The following is a 15,427-nucleotide window of genomic DNA, read 5'->3' on the forward strand; positions in this document are numbered from 1 at the left end:
TTCTTTATGTCGCCTTTCAGCCTCCAACGTTCAAGCATAAACAAGTTTGTCCAGTCTCTCTCTCTCGTAGCTCATATCCTCCAAACCAGGCAATGTTTTGGTAAACCTTTTCTGAACCCTCTCCAAAGTCTCCACATCCTTCTGGTAGTGTGGCAACCAGAACTGTGTGTAATATTCCAAATGTGGCCAAACTGAAGTTCTATGTAGCTGCAACATCACTTGCCAATTTTTATACTCTCTGCTCTAACCAATGAAGGCAAGCATGCTGTACACGCCTTCTTCACCACCTTACCACCTGGTCAACATCCCTCCTGCAAGTCAACTGCACAGCAACAGATCTACTCGGTGTCACAATGCCCTGCATGCTGACTGCAAACTGCAGGCCCCCTTTCACACAATCCTTGCAGTGCAGAAGGAGGCCATTCAGCCCATCAAGTCTGCACCAACCCCAATCCCACCCAGGCCCTATTCTCATAACCCCACATAACTACCCTGCTAATCCCCCCGATACAAGGGTCAATTTAGCTTGACCAATCCACCTAAACCTCACATCTTTGGACTGCCTGCAGTACAAGTGGTGAATGTAATCCCACCTGACTTTATACATCCTGAGAAGTTCTCCATTTTAGTCACCATCTTGTGCTGTGCGCACGCTGATCGATCCAGCTGGGAATCCTGCTCCTTTCTGTTGAAAGTTGTGTGGGCCCGTTTCCCACCCCCCACCCCATATCACTCAGTCTGTCACTGGCAGCCACGCCTTCAGCTGGTGAGGTCTCAAATACTCCGCTGACCCTCTCCCCACCTCTCTCTTCTACTTTTCAGATGACCCCCCCCCCTTAAGAGCAGGGAGGTCTTGCTGCAACTGTACAGGGCATTGGTGAGGCCGCAGCTGGAGTACTGTGTGCAGTTTTGGTCGCCGCATTTGCGAAAGGATATATTGGCCTTGGAGGGAGTGCAGAGAAGGTTCACCAGGCTGATACCGGAGATGAGGGGGTTAGCTTATGAGGAAAGATTGAATAGAGTGAGGCTGTACTCGGAGTTTAGAAGGCTGAGGGGAGATCTTATACAGACTTACAAGATAATGAAAGGGCTAGACAGGGTAGAGGTAGAGAGATTCTTCCCACTTAGAAAGGATAGCAGAACTAGAGGGCACAGCCTCAAGATAAGGGGGAGTGGGGGGGGGGTGCAGTTTAGAAAGGAGTTGAGGAGGAACTTCTTCACTCAAAGGGTGGTGAATCTCTGGAATTCTCTGCCCGTTGAAGTGGTGGAGGCTACCTCGCTAAATATATTTAAGTCACGGGTAGATAGGTTTCTGACAGTCAAGGGAATTAAGGGTTATGGGGAGAAAGCAGGAAAGTGGAACTGATCCACTTCAGATCAGCCATGATCTTATTGAATGGTGGGGCAGGCTCGAAGGGCTAGATGGCCTACTCCTTCTCCTATTTCTTATGTTAAGATGGAGCGCTACGAAAGGTGACCTCGTCCCTCAAGTGATTTTCTGTGCCCTACAACGCTACTTCTCTGATCGTCTCACGACGTTCCGGTGGGCATGGGCAGGTCAGGAACAGTAAACTCAAATACTTCTTGAAGTCTGGGTTTATTCAGAAATAAACATTAGTAACAATCCTTAAACCCATTAAACACGTCTCTTTTAAAAACTTAACACAGGGCAGCTTTGACCAAGTCAACATCCTTTATACAATACATACAATACAGCCAATGACCTCAAACTTACCTGGAGTAGACAAAAGAAAAAAAATGAAGAAAGTGATTCACGGGGATCTAACCACCCCGCCCCTCCCCGCCCTCCCTCCCTCCCCTGCGTCACACTCCTGGCCAGGCGATGAATAATGTTACACTCCTTCAATGACAGGATGAGGGTTTGGTTTCTGAAGTGGATGATAAAAGATTTCTTGAAGAATTACTTGCCATCGCCAAACGCACACGCCGAGGTTTATCATTTATACAGAACGCAGCAGGCAACTGAGAGGCTGCAACAGGAAACACACACACACACACACACACACCAGAAAAAATACAGGCCTCGACAACAACAATACCACCCACCTCACTCCCTCCACCCCCTCCCACAAGCAGTTACATCACTTGGGCAATGTTGCATTGGTACCAACAGGTTATAGAAAAGTGGCACCTTGAGGGTCACACCATAAAACGTGGTGAAGCTGTTAACTCTGCAACATTAAGTGATCACGTCGCCCCCATCCACCTCTCCCCCCAGACTACAGAGACAGCCAGAGGGGGTGAGCACCAATCTTGGCAATGGATAGTTCAATGGGGGGGGGGGGGGGGGGGGCACTTCCAGAGCACATCCCAGATTTTACCTTCCTGGAGGGAGGAATGGCGCATTAGCTTGTCAGAATTTGTCAAGGATGCTTCCTCCGCGCTGTCACGCTCCAGCGAGATCCCGGGGTTGAGGGGGGGAGCGGGGGGAAGAGGAACGATGACACAGACACACACATGAGCTCGGGATGGGGGAGAAGACAACACATCAGCCTGGAGGCCAACTCAAAACAACCTGTGACTGTGGGCCAGAGAGACAGCCGTAACATTGGTTTGGAAATGAATGAGCAATACCCCGGCTCACACAAACGCACACACACACACACACACACACACACGCACTTTTCTTTTGACAAAATGTTTTTAAGTATTTTTTGACTGTAAGAAATCCATTGGCAGCAACTTCAGTTCACGACTCTGAATGGGACAAAAGGTTTGGTGGGCGGTGGCGTGGGCTGGGGGGTGGGGAAGGGGAAGTATAACGTTTTACAGGAGGTGTGGGGAGGGGGAAACGCTGTTGGTGGGTGGTGGGGGCCAGTTTCTTTTTGATTAGAGTGAACACCATCTAGAGCCTTGTGGCGTACGAGGTTCCAGTGGACGACGCGCGGTGTGGAACGCGGGCAGTCGGAAGTGTGGCCAATTCTGTTTCTAGCGAATAGTCTTGACGGGGCTCTTGAAGTTGCTCGCAGCCTGGAGCTGGAGTTGATAAGCCATGGGGTGGATCTTGAAGCCGTACAGCCTGAGAGAGACAGAGGGATGACAGAGAGGTTACAGGAACCAGTCTCACATCAGGATAGCATTGCATCGGCATACAAACACAGAATATGAGGCCATTTGGCCCCTCGAGCCTGGCCTGCCATCCATTCTGATCATGGCAACCATCTGGCCCATCCGTCTACCCACTCCCCCAACTACCCCCCTCCCCTTGTACAAGTTACCATTCCAAGTGTTTATCCCAATTCACACAATACTATAGTGAGAAGAGGCCATTCAGCCCATCGAGTCGGCACTGACACATCAGAAACACCTGACCTGCCCACCCAATCCCACTTGCCAGCACTTGGCCTCTAGCCCTGAATGTTACGATGAGTCAAGTGCTCATCCAGGTACTTTTTAAAGGATGTGAGGCATCCTGCCACCCCCACCCTCCCAGGCAGCGCATTCCAGACCCTCAGCACCCTCTGGGTATAATGGGTTTTCCTCAAATCCCCCCCAAACAGATTTCCCAGCATTGTTTAGTTGGCCCCTCGGCAGCTGGTTAGTGAATCTCCTCTGCACCAGCTGAGAGTCCCTGCCAGAGTGGGATGAGCAGAATTAGCTTCAGCTTCTGATCAGGTGCTTTGTGAAGGTTCAGCATAAACAGCCTTGCCTAAATATAAAATCAACTAGTCCACACCAGAACATAGAGGAGAAGGCCACTCAGCCCTTTGAGTCTGCTCTGTCACTCACATAAGAACATAAGAAATAGGAGGAGTAGGCCATCTAGCCCTTCGAGCCTGCCCCGCCATTCAATAAGATCACCTTGAGGTCCCATTTCCTCACACTAGCTCAAACCGTTTAATATCATTAACATTCTCAAATCTATCCATCTCTGTCTTCAACACAGAAACTAGAAGCAGGAGTCCATTTGGCCCTTCCAGCCTGCTCCCTCATTCATTTTGATCATGGCTGATCATCAAATTCAATATCCTAACCCCCCCCGCTTCCCCCTCGATCCCTTTAACCCCAAGATCTATATCTAATTTCTTCCTGAAATCACGCAACGTTTTGGCCTCAGCTACTTTCTGTGGGAGTGAATTCCACACATTCCCCACCCTCTGGGTGAAGAAATTTCTCCTCAGCTCAGTTCTAAAAGGTTTATCCCTTATCCTCAAACTCTGACCCCTAGTTCTGGATCCCCCCACCATCGGGAACATTCTTTCTGAATCTACTCTGTTTAACCCTGTTAGAATTTTATAAGTTTCTATCAGATCCCCCTCTCTCTTCTAAACTCCAGTGAATATAATCCTAACCGACTCAAGAGACTGAGCTTCCACAGCGCTTTGGGGTAGAGAATTCCAAAGGTTAACCAGCTTGAGTGAGGAAAATCCTCCTTGCCTGGGTCCCCACTGGTTTACTCCAAGTCTGTGCTGTCTCCTTTGAGAATCACCAGCCACTGGAGGACATCCCAAATCCTCTTCAATAGAACCTGCCCGACGGGTCATCTTTGAAAAGGCTCGTGTGCGCGCGCTCCCCTCCCTCCCTCCCCCAGTCCCCTCTCACACTCGTCAATACCTCAATGACCTTCCCTCCAGGGATAGGGATAGGGATAGGAGTTGGGGGAGGGGGGGGGGGTCCACCGACGACTGCTCTGTATTCAGTCCCATTTGCAATCCTTAAGACCCTAGGGTAACCCATGCCAACACCACACTACAAGACCTGGACAATGTTTAGCCTGACACTGTCAAGTGACAAGTAACATGTGCATCAGCCAAGTGGGGACAGGGTAATGGGGAGTGTTTAACATGCACAGTAAAGAAGGTTACAGGTAAACACGCGGAAATGCGCAGAGTGAGAACTGAGAACTGGTAGGATTGGTTATTAAACATTCCAGGATTCGAGGTGTGCAGGAAAGTTGAGGAAAAAGGGAAAGGGTATTGTAACGCTACAGAGAGGAGAATCCTGGGGGAGTTGAGACAGATTATTAGGATAGAGTTTCACAGCTGTGGGTGGAGGTATGCAGAGTGAAATCCCACTGTATAATTATTTAATCCAGTCATTTTCCATCCTGTCTAACTGGCTGCCTCTCCATCAACTATACAATCCAACGAGATCAGCTGTAAAACATTCTCCTTCATAAAGGTCCAAACATCAAGTGGTTAACTTCAACATACCCAGCTGCAATATAACACAGGAGGCAGTTTGGCCCATCTTGTCCATGTCAGCCCCAGGATTACCCAGGTACTCTTTCTACCCACCTTTCTGCACCCAGCTGTAGCCCCTGTAGCTTACAGCGTTTCCATGCACCTTTAAAAGAGTGTAGGATCTCTGCCTCCATCACCAACTCGGGCAGTGACTTTTGCACACCTACCACTGTGTAAAAATGCTCTTCCTCATGTCCCCTCTACACCTACTGCCGCTTCTCCTGACCCCGGGTTCTAGAATTCTCCGCCAAGGGAACAATTTTATCCTGCCTACTCTGTCTCTCCCCCTCATAATTTTAGACAACTCTACCAGATTTTTCAGTAGGATAAGAGGGGAGTCAGCCATTTAGCCTCTTAAACCTGTTCTGCTGCCATTACATCGGCCAAACTCCCTGCATCCTTCTAACGCTGCCCCATTCCCCTTTGGTTCACCAGAATCTAATTTTGGATCCAGCGTCGATTGCAATCTGTAGGAGAAACTTCTGAACTCTGATCACCCTCTGTGTGTGTGTGTGGGCGAAGGTGCATGATGAGGGTGCAATTCCCAATATCATTCCAGAACACAGGAATCAGCCCCTCGAGCATCCATTATCTAACAAGGTCATGACTGGTCTGCTTTTGGTCTCAACGCCATTCCCCGTCTCCCCCTCACTGTTCTCTCCCCACATCCCCCCAAGCGTCTATCACAGCTGTGAACACGGTCAATGGTCCAGCTCCACTGTCCTTTCCCCAGGTTAAACACCCTCAAAATCTCCGCCACAGACGGTGGAATCCCCGATTTTAAAATGGTGCTCCTCGTTTAGGAGGGACTCAGTATCCTTTCAGCACTCACTCTGTCACGGTTCCTGAGGATCTCTGTTGTGTTTCAATAAGATCACCTTCCCATCTTCTAAACTCAAACAGGAATTTCTAACCTGCTCGATCTTTCCACATAATACAACCCCTTCACCCCAAGCATCGCTGGGGGTGGGGGGGGGGACCTTCCCTGAACTCAGCAAGACTGTAAACAATTCCCTACACTAGCCCAGGTCTTGCAGCAACCCTTCCCTATTTTAACACCCTCCACATCACACAATAAACACAACCTTCTTTTCACTTTCTAATCATTCGCTGAACCTGAATAATAACCTTTCGTGACTCATGTACAACACCCACATTCCTTCTGTCCCTCTGCCATCCCTCTCTATTTAAATAACCCTTGTATATTCTATTCTCCCTGCCAAAGTGGACACATTCACATTCTCTTTCCACCCACTTGCTTGGCCCACTGATGACTTGCTTCCCGACCTGTCTTTGTGTTGTCGTGAGTTTAAGAATATAAGAACTAGGAGCAGGAAATTTCTCCTCACCTCAGTTCTAAAAGATTTACCCCTTATCCTCAAACAATGACCCCTAGTTCTGGATCCCCCCCACCATCGGGAACATTCTTTCTGAATCTACCCTGTATAATCCTGTTAGATTTTATAAGTTTCTATCAGATCCCCTCACTCTTCTAAACTCCAGTGAATATAATCCTAACCAACTTAGTCTCTCCTCATATGACAGACCTGCCATCCCAGGAATCAGCCTGGTAAACCTTCACTGTAGTCCCTCTATAGCAAGGACACCAAAACTGCACACAATACTCCAGGTGTGGCCTCACCAACACCCTGTATAATTGCAGCACATTACATTGACTGTTGGTGGAAACTGAAAACATTTTCTTTCAGCATTCCATCAAATGGAGGCCATCCTGTACTTGAGGGGAGGGAGGAAGGGAGGGGAGGGGAGGGAGGAAGGGAAGGGAAAGGAAGGGAAGGAAGGGGAGGGGAGGGAGGAAGGGAAGGGAAGGGAAGGGAGGGGAGGGAGGAAGGGAAGGGAAGGGAGGGGAGGGAGGAAGGGAAGGGAAGGGAGGGGGGAAGGGAAGGGAAGGGAGGGAGGGGAAGGGAAGGGAGGGGAGGGGAAGGGAGGGGAAGGGAGGGGAAGGGAGGGGAAGGGAGGGAGGAAGGGAGGGGAGGGGAGGGGAGGGGGGAAGGGAAGGGAAGGGAGGGGAGGGAGGAAGGGAAGGGAAGGGAGGGGAGGGAGGAAGGGAAGGGAGGGGAGGGGAGGGGAGGGGAGGGGAGGGGAGGGAGGGAAGGGAGGGGAGGGAGGAAGGGAAGGGAAGGGGGGAAGGGAAGGGAAGGGAGGGGAGGAAGGGAAGGGAGGGGAGGGAGGAAGGGAAGGGAGGGGAGGGAGGAAGGGAAGGGAGGGGAGGGAGGAAGGGAAGGGAGGGGAGGGAGGAAGGGAAGGGAGGGGAGGGAGGAAGGGAAGGGAGGGGAGGGAGGAAGGGAAGGGAGGGGAGGGAGGAAGGGGAGGGAGGAAGGGAAGGGAGGGGAGGGAGGAAGGGAAGGGAGGAAGGGAGGAAGGGAAGGAAGGGGAGGGAGGAAGGGAAGGGAGGAAGGGAAGGGAAGGGAGGGGAGGGAGGGGAGGAAGGGAAGGGAAGGGAGGGGAGGGAGGAAGGGAAGGGAGGGGAGGGGAGGGAGGAAGGGAAGGGAGGAAGGGAGGAAGGGAGGAAGGGAAGGAAGGGGAGGGAAGGGAAGGGAGGAAGGGAGGGAAGGGAGGAAGGGAGGGGAGGGAGGAAGGGAGGGGAGGGAGGGCAGGGGGGAAGGGCGGGGGGGGGGAAGGGAGGAGGGAGAGGGGGGGAGGGCATGCATGAGCACAGGAGAGAAAAAAATGGAAGTCATCCCATTCTGCCGAGTTTTGAAATGAGCGCCCCACAGTCACACACCTGTTACTGTGCGCAAGGCAGCACCCCCCTGCCCCCCTCTTACCTGGGAACAAACTGGTTAGCTGGCCTCTTGGGCCTGTATTCTGGGTGCACCATAAACAGCATGTGGGGGAAGCCTGTGCCAAAGTAAGCTCCATCCGTGTGGTGATGTCGTGAAGACTTGGGTGTGTACACGTCCATGCACTTGGGACAATACAGCTTTACCATGGCCTCTCCGGGAATGTCAGACAGACCTGGTGGAAGGGAGGGAGGGAGAGAGAGAGAGGGAGAGGTAAAGGACTCAGCTCCACGATTCAGATCACAGTCTCTGCTCCGTTTCTGTGCCAGTTTCACCTCTTTTCGCCGCAGCTTGACCTATCCCAGCCACTTCTGGATTTTCATGCTGCACTGACTATTCCTGTTGCCCCTGGAGGGGTCACCCCCTTTCGGAGGGCTCTGAAATTTCACCCCACCCCTTCCTCACTTAAAGCCCTTCACACCCTCTGCAGTTCCATCTGAGCATAAAGTGCAGGAGCCATTCGGCCCATCGCATCTGTCCCCTCCTCAGTCAATGAGATTGTGACTGTTCTGATGCGACAATGCTCAACTCCCACTTTCCCGCCTTATCTCCATCACCCTTGATTCGATTACTGATTACCTCAACTCACAATCACCATCACACACCACTTCTCTTTCACTTTCTACCCTCCCACCCACACAACAGCCACCAAGATTTAGGTTTTTAACTACAATTTAGGCAAAATCATTAAAAGGCACTGTTTATAGAATCCTACAGTGCGGAAAGAGGCCATTCGGCCCATCGGGTCTGCACCAACCACAATTCCACCCAGGCTATACCCCCATATCCCTACATATTTACCCTCTAATCTCACTAACCTACATATCTCAGGACACTAAGGGGCAATTTTAGCACGGCCAATCAACCTAACCCACACATCTTTGGAACGTGGAGGAAACTGGAGCACCCGGAGGAAACCCACGCAGACACGAGGAGATTGTGCAAACTCCGCATAGACAGTGACCCGAGCCGGAAATCGAACCCAAGTCCCCGGAGCTGTGAAGCAGCAGTGCTAACCACTGTGCTACCGTGCCACCCTGTTTAGTTGAGTTTTCTTCCAAAGATTTTTGGGCAGCACAGTGGTTAGCACTGCTGCCTCATAGCACCAGGGACCCGGGTTCAATTCCAGCCTCGGGTCACTGTCTGTGTGGAGTTTGCATGTTCTTCTCGTGTCTGCGTGGGTTTCTTCCGTATGCTCTGGTTTCCTCCCACAGTCTGAAAGATATGCAGATTCGGTTGATTGGCCCTTTAGTACGGGGGATTAGCAGGGTAAATATGTGAGGTTACAGGAATAGGGCCTGGGTGGGATTGTGATCGGTGCAGACTCAATGGGCTGAATGGCCTCCTTCTGTACTGCAAGGATTCTATGATTTTGATATTGCCAAGAGAACAAGGCGATATTCCGGGGAAGCAGCCCCCCAGTTCTTGACATGTTAACTGGTGGAGCAGGTTGCCAAGTGAGACTCAGGCGATTGCTATGGCAGCCGATGGGTTCCGTGGCTGTGCCCACTGTGCCTGGGTGTTGTCACTGTGACAGTAAACAATATAGAGGAACTGAACAGAGGCACAGAGTAATGCAAAACTGCACACATCACTTGTGCAAAACCACTAACCACTAACGTGCAGGTAGACTGGCTCCCAACTCAGTGGTTAGCTGATCTCAGTCAGTCTGTCTTCACATGCAAACTATTTATTAAAAACAGGGGACGGGATGGGGTGTAGAAAGCTGGTAGCCAGGAATTTCCAAGGGGAAGTGGGGGGGCGGGGGGCATTGCTGAGGGATGCAGGGGTAAGTGGGGAGGGGGGAAGGAGAAGATCTGGACACCAGCTTCCTCACGAAAGGAGAACTTGCGTTAAATGCTTTTCATAGAACATTCCAGCGCAGTCCAGGCCCTTCGGCCCTCGATGTTGCGCCGACCAGTGGAACCAATCTACCGACCCTCTAACCTAAACTATTCCAATGTTATCCATATGCCTATGCACTGGCCATTTGAACGCCCTTAAAGTTGGTGAGTCCACAACTGCTGCAGGCAGGGCATTCCACGCCCTTACTACCCTCTGAGTAAAGAACCTACCTCTGACATCCGTCCTATAATTACCACCCCTTAATTTAAAGCTATATCCCCTCGTGTTAGCCATCACCATCCGAGGTAAAAGGCTCTCACTGTCCACCCTATCCAAGCCTTTGATCATCTTGTATGCCTCAATCAGGTCACCTCGTAACCTTCTTCTCTACAATGAAAATAACCTCAAGTCCCTCAGCCTTTCCTCATAAGACCTTCCCACCATACCAGGCAACAGCCTGGTAAACCTCCTCTGCACCCTTTCCAAAGCCTCCACATCTTTCTTATAATGCGGCGACCGGAACTGTATGCAATACTCCAAGTGCGGCCGCACCAGAGTTTTGTACAGTTTTAACATGAACTCACGGCTCCGAAATTCAATCCCTCTACCAATAAAAGCTAACACACCGTATGCCTTCTTAACAACCTTATCAACCTGGGTGCCAACTTTCAGGGAGCTATGCACATGTACCCCAAGATCTCTCTGCTCGTCAACACTCCTAAGAGTCCTTCCATTAGCCCTATATTCTGTACTCCTGTTACTCTTACCAAAGTGAATCACCTCACACTTTTCCGTATTAAACTCCATTTGCCACCTCTCGGCCCAGCTCTGCAGCTTATCTCTGTCCCTCTGCAAACTGTAACATCCATCCTCACTGTCTACAACTCCTCTGACTTTAGTGTCATCAGCAAATTTACTAATCCATCCTTCTACACCCTCATCTAGGTCATTTATAAAAATGACAAACAGCAGTGGCCCCAAAACAGATCCACTTGTAACTGAACTCCAGGTTGAATATTTCCCATCAACCACCACCTTCCGTCTTCTATCAGCTAGCCAATTCCTGATCCAAACTGCTGAATCACCCTCAATCCCATGCATCTGCATTTTCTGCAATAGCCTACCATGGGGAACCTTATCAAACGCTTTGCGAAAATCCATATACACCACGTCAACTGCCTTACCCTTATCCACTTCTTTGGTCACCTTTTCAAAAAACTCGATAAGGTTTGTGAGGCATGACCTACCCTTCACAAAACCGTGTTGGCTATCCCTAATCAATTTATTTCCCTCTAGATGATTATAAATCCTATCCCTTATAATTCTTTCCAAAACTTTGCCCACAACAGAAGTAAGGTTCACTGGTCTATAATTCCCAGGATGGTCTCTATTTTCAGAGGAAGGCTTGCATTTATATAGCGCCTTTCATTACCTCAGGGTGAACTCAAGCATTTGAGTACTTTTTGAAATCATAGAATCGCTGCAGTGCAGGAGGCTATTCGATCCATCGAGTCTGCACCAACTCTCTGACAAAGCATCTTACCCAGTCCGATCTTCATAATCCCATGTACTTACCTTGGCCAATCCACCCTAACCTGCACATCTTTGGACACTAAGGGGCAATTTAGCATGGCCAATCCACCTAACCTGTATATCTTTGGACACGGGGGGAAACCACAGCACCCAGGAAGGACATGCAAACTCCACACAGACAGTGATCCAAGTCAGGAATTGGGCCCCTGGCTGCGGGAAGCAGAAGTGCTAACCAGGAAACATCGTCTGCGTAGAATGTTGGAAAAGTGCCAGCTAATTAGCATACACAAATCTATATGAAATAGATAATTTGCATTTGTGATTTAACAATATTGACCAGAACACACTTCCTTCTTTCAACAAGACTCACAGAATCTTTTACATTCACTCAAGATCCTCAGATCGGCACCCCCAGCAGTGTGGCACTCTCTCAGTGCTGTCCTGGAGCATTTGTCCAGTTACCCTGGGCTCCGCTTCTGGACAGGGACCAGAACCCGGAAGCTTCCGACTAAGGGGTGTGAGAGTGACCAAACCGAGCTGGCCCGCCGAACAGTGAGACAGAATCCATGTCAGAGCTCACTGAGGCTGCCAGAGCTTCAGTCAAACAGGACTAGGAGCCAACGCTGACTCTCAGTGAGTGCAGCTGCCCCTCTGGGCTCTGCTTCTGTGCCGGGGCTGGCGGTGGGGGTGGATCCAGCCACAGACTGGGGAGCAAAGCTTCAGACCACACCCCCAAGTGCAGCACTGAGGGAGTGCTGCACTGTCATCTTTCAGACGAGTCACACTGATACTCCATCTGCCGAGTGAATGCGGCTGCTTTGCAATGAAGAGCTGCAGGTTCCAGCCCAGTTCTCTGGACAATGTTCACCTCCTCAGGAAGAGGCAGGCAGTGCAATCAGAATTCAATTTTCAAAAATCTGGAATTAGGAATCTACTGATGACCGGGAAACCATTATTGGAAAAACCCATCTGGTTCTCTTTAGGGAAGGGAATCTGCTGTCCTACATGTGATTCCAGAGCCACAGCAATGTGGTTGACTCTCAACTGCCCTCAGGCAACCAGGGATGGGCAATAAATGCTGGACAGCCAGCGACGCCTGTGTCCCATGGATGAATAAAAACAGAACATTCTCTGATCTGTTTGCGGGCGCGCTCTGCATGTAAACTGTCCTCCACGTTGGGACAGCAGCAATGGCTAAAGGGGCTTCAGAACACCCTGTGAGAATGGACGCAGTTCACAAATACCAGCTGGCTGTTGACTTACCAATAGGAAGCATGGGCTGGTTCTCACAGTACACTCGAGGGCAGTAGCCGAAGTCTCCCTGCTGGTACTTCTCCAGCTGAAAGCAAGCACAAAAGAGGCATTAGATGCAGCAAGAGATGGGTTCTGATTTGTGGTTAGTTTGTCAAGACCATGGAAAGGGGGGCAATTCAAAATGGGGATCGATAAGATTGCTGTTGGGGTAAGGAAGGAACCGAGGTGGTCAGGGGTAACAGATCAGCCACCATCCGATTAAACAGCCAAAAAGACTCAAAGGGTCTCGTGTCTCAGTGCCTTTTCAGTCCTGGGGAAGGCATCCATTGAATCCGTCTACACTTCCCGCTGCCTCAGAAAAGCAGCCAGCATAATTAAGGACCCCACGCACCTCGGACATTCTCTCTTCCACCTTCTTCCGTCGGGAAAACATCTGAACTGACTCAAGAACAGCTTCTTCCCTGCTGCTGTTAGACTTTTGAATGGACCTACCTCGCATTGTTATCTTTCTCTACACCCTTGCTATGACTGTAACACTACATTCTGCACCCTCTCCTTTCCTTCCTTATGAATGGTATGCTTTGTCTGTATAGTGTGCAAGAAACAATACTTTTTCACTGTATCATTGTCACATGTATCATTGTCACATGTATTATGTTGGGCTGAAGGGCCTATTTCCATTCTGTAAACCTCTATGACTCTACCTCTGTGACAGCATCTCCTCCAGGCCCACCCCACCACCCTATCCCCTGAATCCCACACATTTAACACGGCTAATCCCCCAACACTAGGTATCTTTGGACACTAAGGGGATAATTTAGCATGGCGAATCCACCTAACCTACACATCTTTGGACACTAAGGGATAATTCTCCAAACTCCATGGCCTGGGGCTTTGGTTCCTCCCTCTGCAACTGGATCCTAGACTTCCTAATCTACAGACCGCAATCCATAAGGATAGGCAACAACACCCCCTCCCTGATCATCCTCAACACCAGTGCTCCGCAAGGCTGTGCTCTCAAACCCCTACTATACACTCTATAATTGTGCGGCCAAATTCCCCTCCAACTCCATTTTCCAGTTTGCTGACGACACCACCGTAGTGGGTCGGATCTGAAACAATGATGAGTCAGAGTACAGGAATGAGATAGAGAATCTGGCGAACTGGTGCAGCAACAATAATCTCTCCCTCAACGTCAACAAAACAAAGGAGATTGTCATCAATTTTAGGAAGGGTAAAGGAGAACATGCCCCTGTCTACATCAACAGGGGTGTTGGTCGTGTCAATGTCAAGCAACTTCATGGAGGCCTTTGTAACATTTCTCTGCCCTCCACGCGAGCATCTTCCAGCAGAGAGTTCCCCATAAAGGAGCTGCTTGGGTCTGCGCTCGTCTGACATACGGATGACATGACCTGCCCACCGGGTCTGCGCTCTCATCAGCAGTGTGTGGACTGATGGTAGACTTGCTCTAGAGAGAACTTCAATGCCTGGTACTTTGTCTTGCCATCTGATGCATAATATTCTGCAAAGACAAGTCATGTGGAAATGATTGAGCTGTCTTGCATGCCTTCCGATACACAGTCCACATTTCACAGGCATACAGGAGGGTAGTGAGTACCGCGGTGCTGTAGACCTTCAGTTTTGTTGCTGGGCTGATTCCTCGACGTTCCCATACAGTGGAGCGCAGTCTACCGAAAGCAGAACTTGCCTTTGCTGTTCTGCAGTTAACTTCTGTATCAATAGTCACTGCTTGGGAGAGGGTGCTGCCAAGATAAGTGAACTGGTCCACTGCCTGTAGTTTCTACCCTTTGGTTGTGATTATGAGTTGTGTACGGTACATGAGGAGCAGGCTGGTCCATGACTTCAGTCTTTTTAATGTTGATGGTGAGTCCAAAGTTGTCACAAGCCATGGAAAATTTGTCCATACTGACTTGCATCTCTGGCTGAGCCAGCATACAGGGCGCAGTCATTGGCAAAGAGGAAATCTCTCAGGACAGTCTTCTTCACCTTGGTAATAGCTTGAAGTCTCAGGTTGAAGAGCTTCCCATCCACTCCGTACTTGCTGGAATCAGCCTCAAGTCACGTACCAACCGACTCAAGAACAGCTTCTTCCCTGCTGCATTCAGACTTTTGAATGGACCTACCTCGCATTATGTTGGTCTTTCTCTGCACCCTTGCTATGATTGTAACACTACATTCTCCACCCTCTCCTTTCCTCCTCTACAAACGGTATAGCGCGCAAGAAACAATATTTTTCATTGTATACTAAATACATGTGGCAATTAAAAAAAATCAAAAATTCAGAATGGCCAATCCACCTAACCTGCGCGTTTTTGGATACTAAGTGGCAATTTAGCATGGTCAATGCATCTAACCAGCATGTCTTTCAGACTGTGGAAGGAAACAGGAGCACCCGGAGGAAACCCACGCAGACACAGGGAGAACTTGCAGACTCCACACAGTCACTCAAGGCCAGAATCGAACCTGGGTCCCTGGTGCCATGAGACATCAGTGCTAACCTGGGAGGCATGATAGCACAACTGATAGCACTGCTGTCGCACAGTGCGAGGGAGCCAGGTTCAATTCCTGGCCTTGGGTCACTGTCTGTGCGGCGGGGGTGCACAGCCTGCTGGGTGTTTCCGCCGTTTTTGGTTTGAGTTACAGGTTGAAAGGCGGAAGGCCACCGAGGTGCTGCTAAATCAGCTCTACGGCAAATCCCTTTTGCGTGTGGGGAGGAGGAGAGAGACAGAGAGAGCAGAGAGAGAGAGAGAGAGAGAGAGGGAGACA

General features: G+C 50.0%; 1 protein-coding gene across 3 annotated transcripts in view; it reads right to left on the reverse strand.

Moving 5' to 3' along the window:
• Window positions 1-1,814: 1,814 nt before the first annotated feature.
• Window positions 1,815-15,427, reverse strand: part of csnk2b (casein kinase 2, beta polypeptide) — a 58,489-nt gene continuing 44,876 nt past the window's right edge. For all 3 annotated transcript variants that reach the window (XM_080183528.1, XM_080183527.1, XM_080183529.1), the window contains 3 exons: window positions 12,650-12,725; window positions 7,994-8,183; window positions 1,815-3,040 (listed from right to left, as the gene is read on the reverse strand). In XM_080183528.1, the coding sequence (XP_080039654.1) occupies window positions 2,950-3,040; window positions 7,994-8,183; window positions 12,650-12,725 (357 nt within the window). In that variant the 3' untranslated portion in view covers window positions 1,815-2,949. The remainder of the gene's footprint in view (window positions 3,041-7,993; window positions 8,184-12,649; window positions 12,726-15,427) is intronic.

Source organism: Carcharhinus amblyrhynchos, unplaced genomic scaffold, assembly GCF_965287045.1.
Source record: "Carcharhinus amblyrhynchos unplaced genomic scaffold, sCarAmb.v2.hapA chromosome_323, whole genome shotgun sequence".
Lineage (NCBI taxonomy): Eukaryota > Metazoa > Chordata > Chondrichthyes > Carcharhiniformes > Carcharhinidae > Carcharhinus > Carcharhinus amblyrhynchos.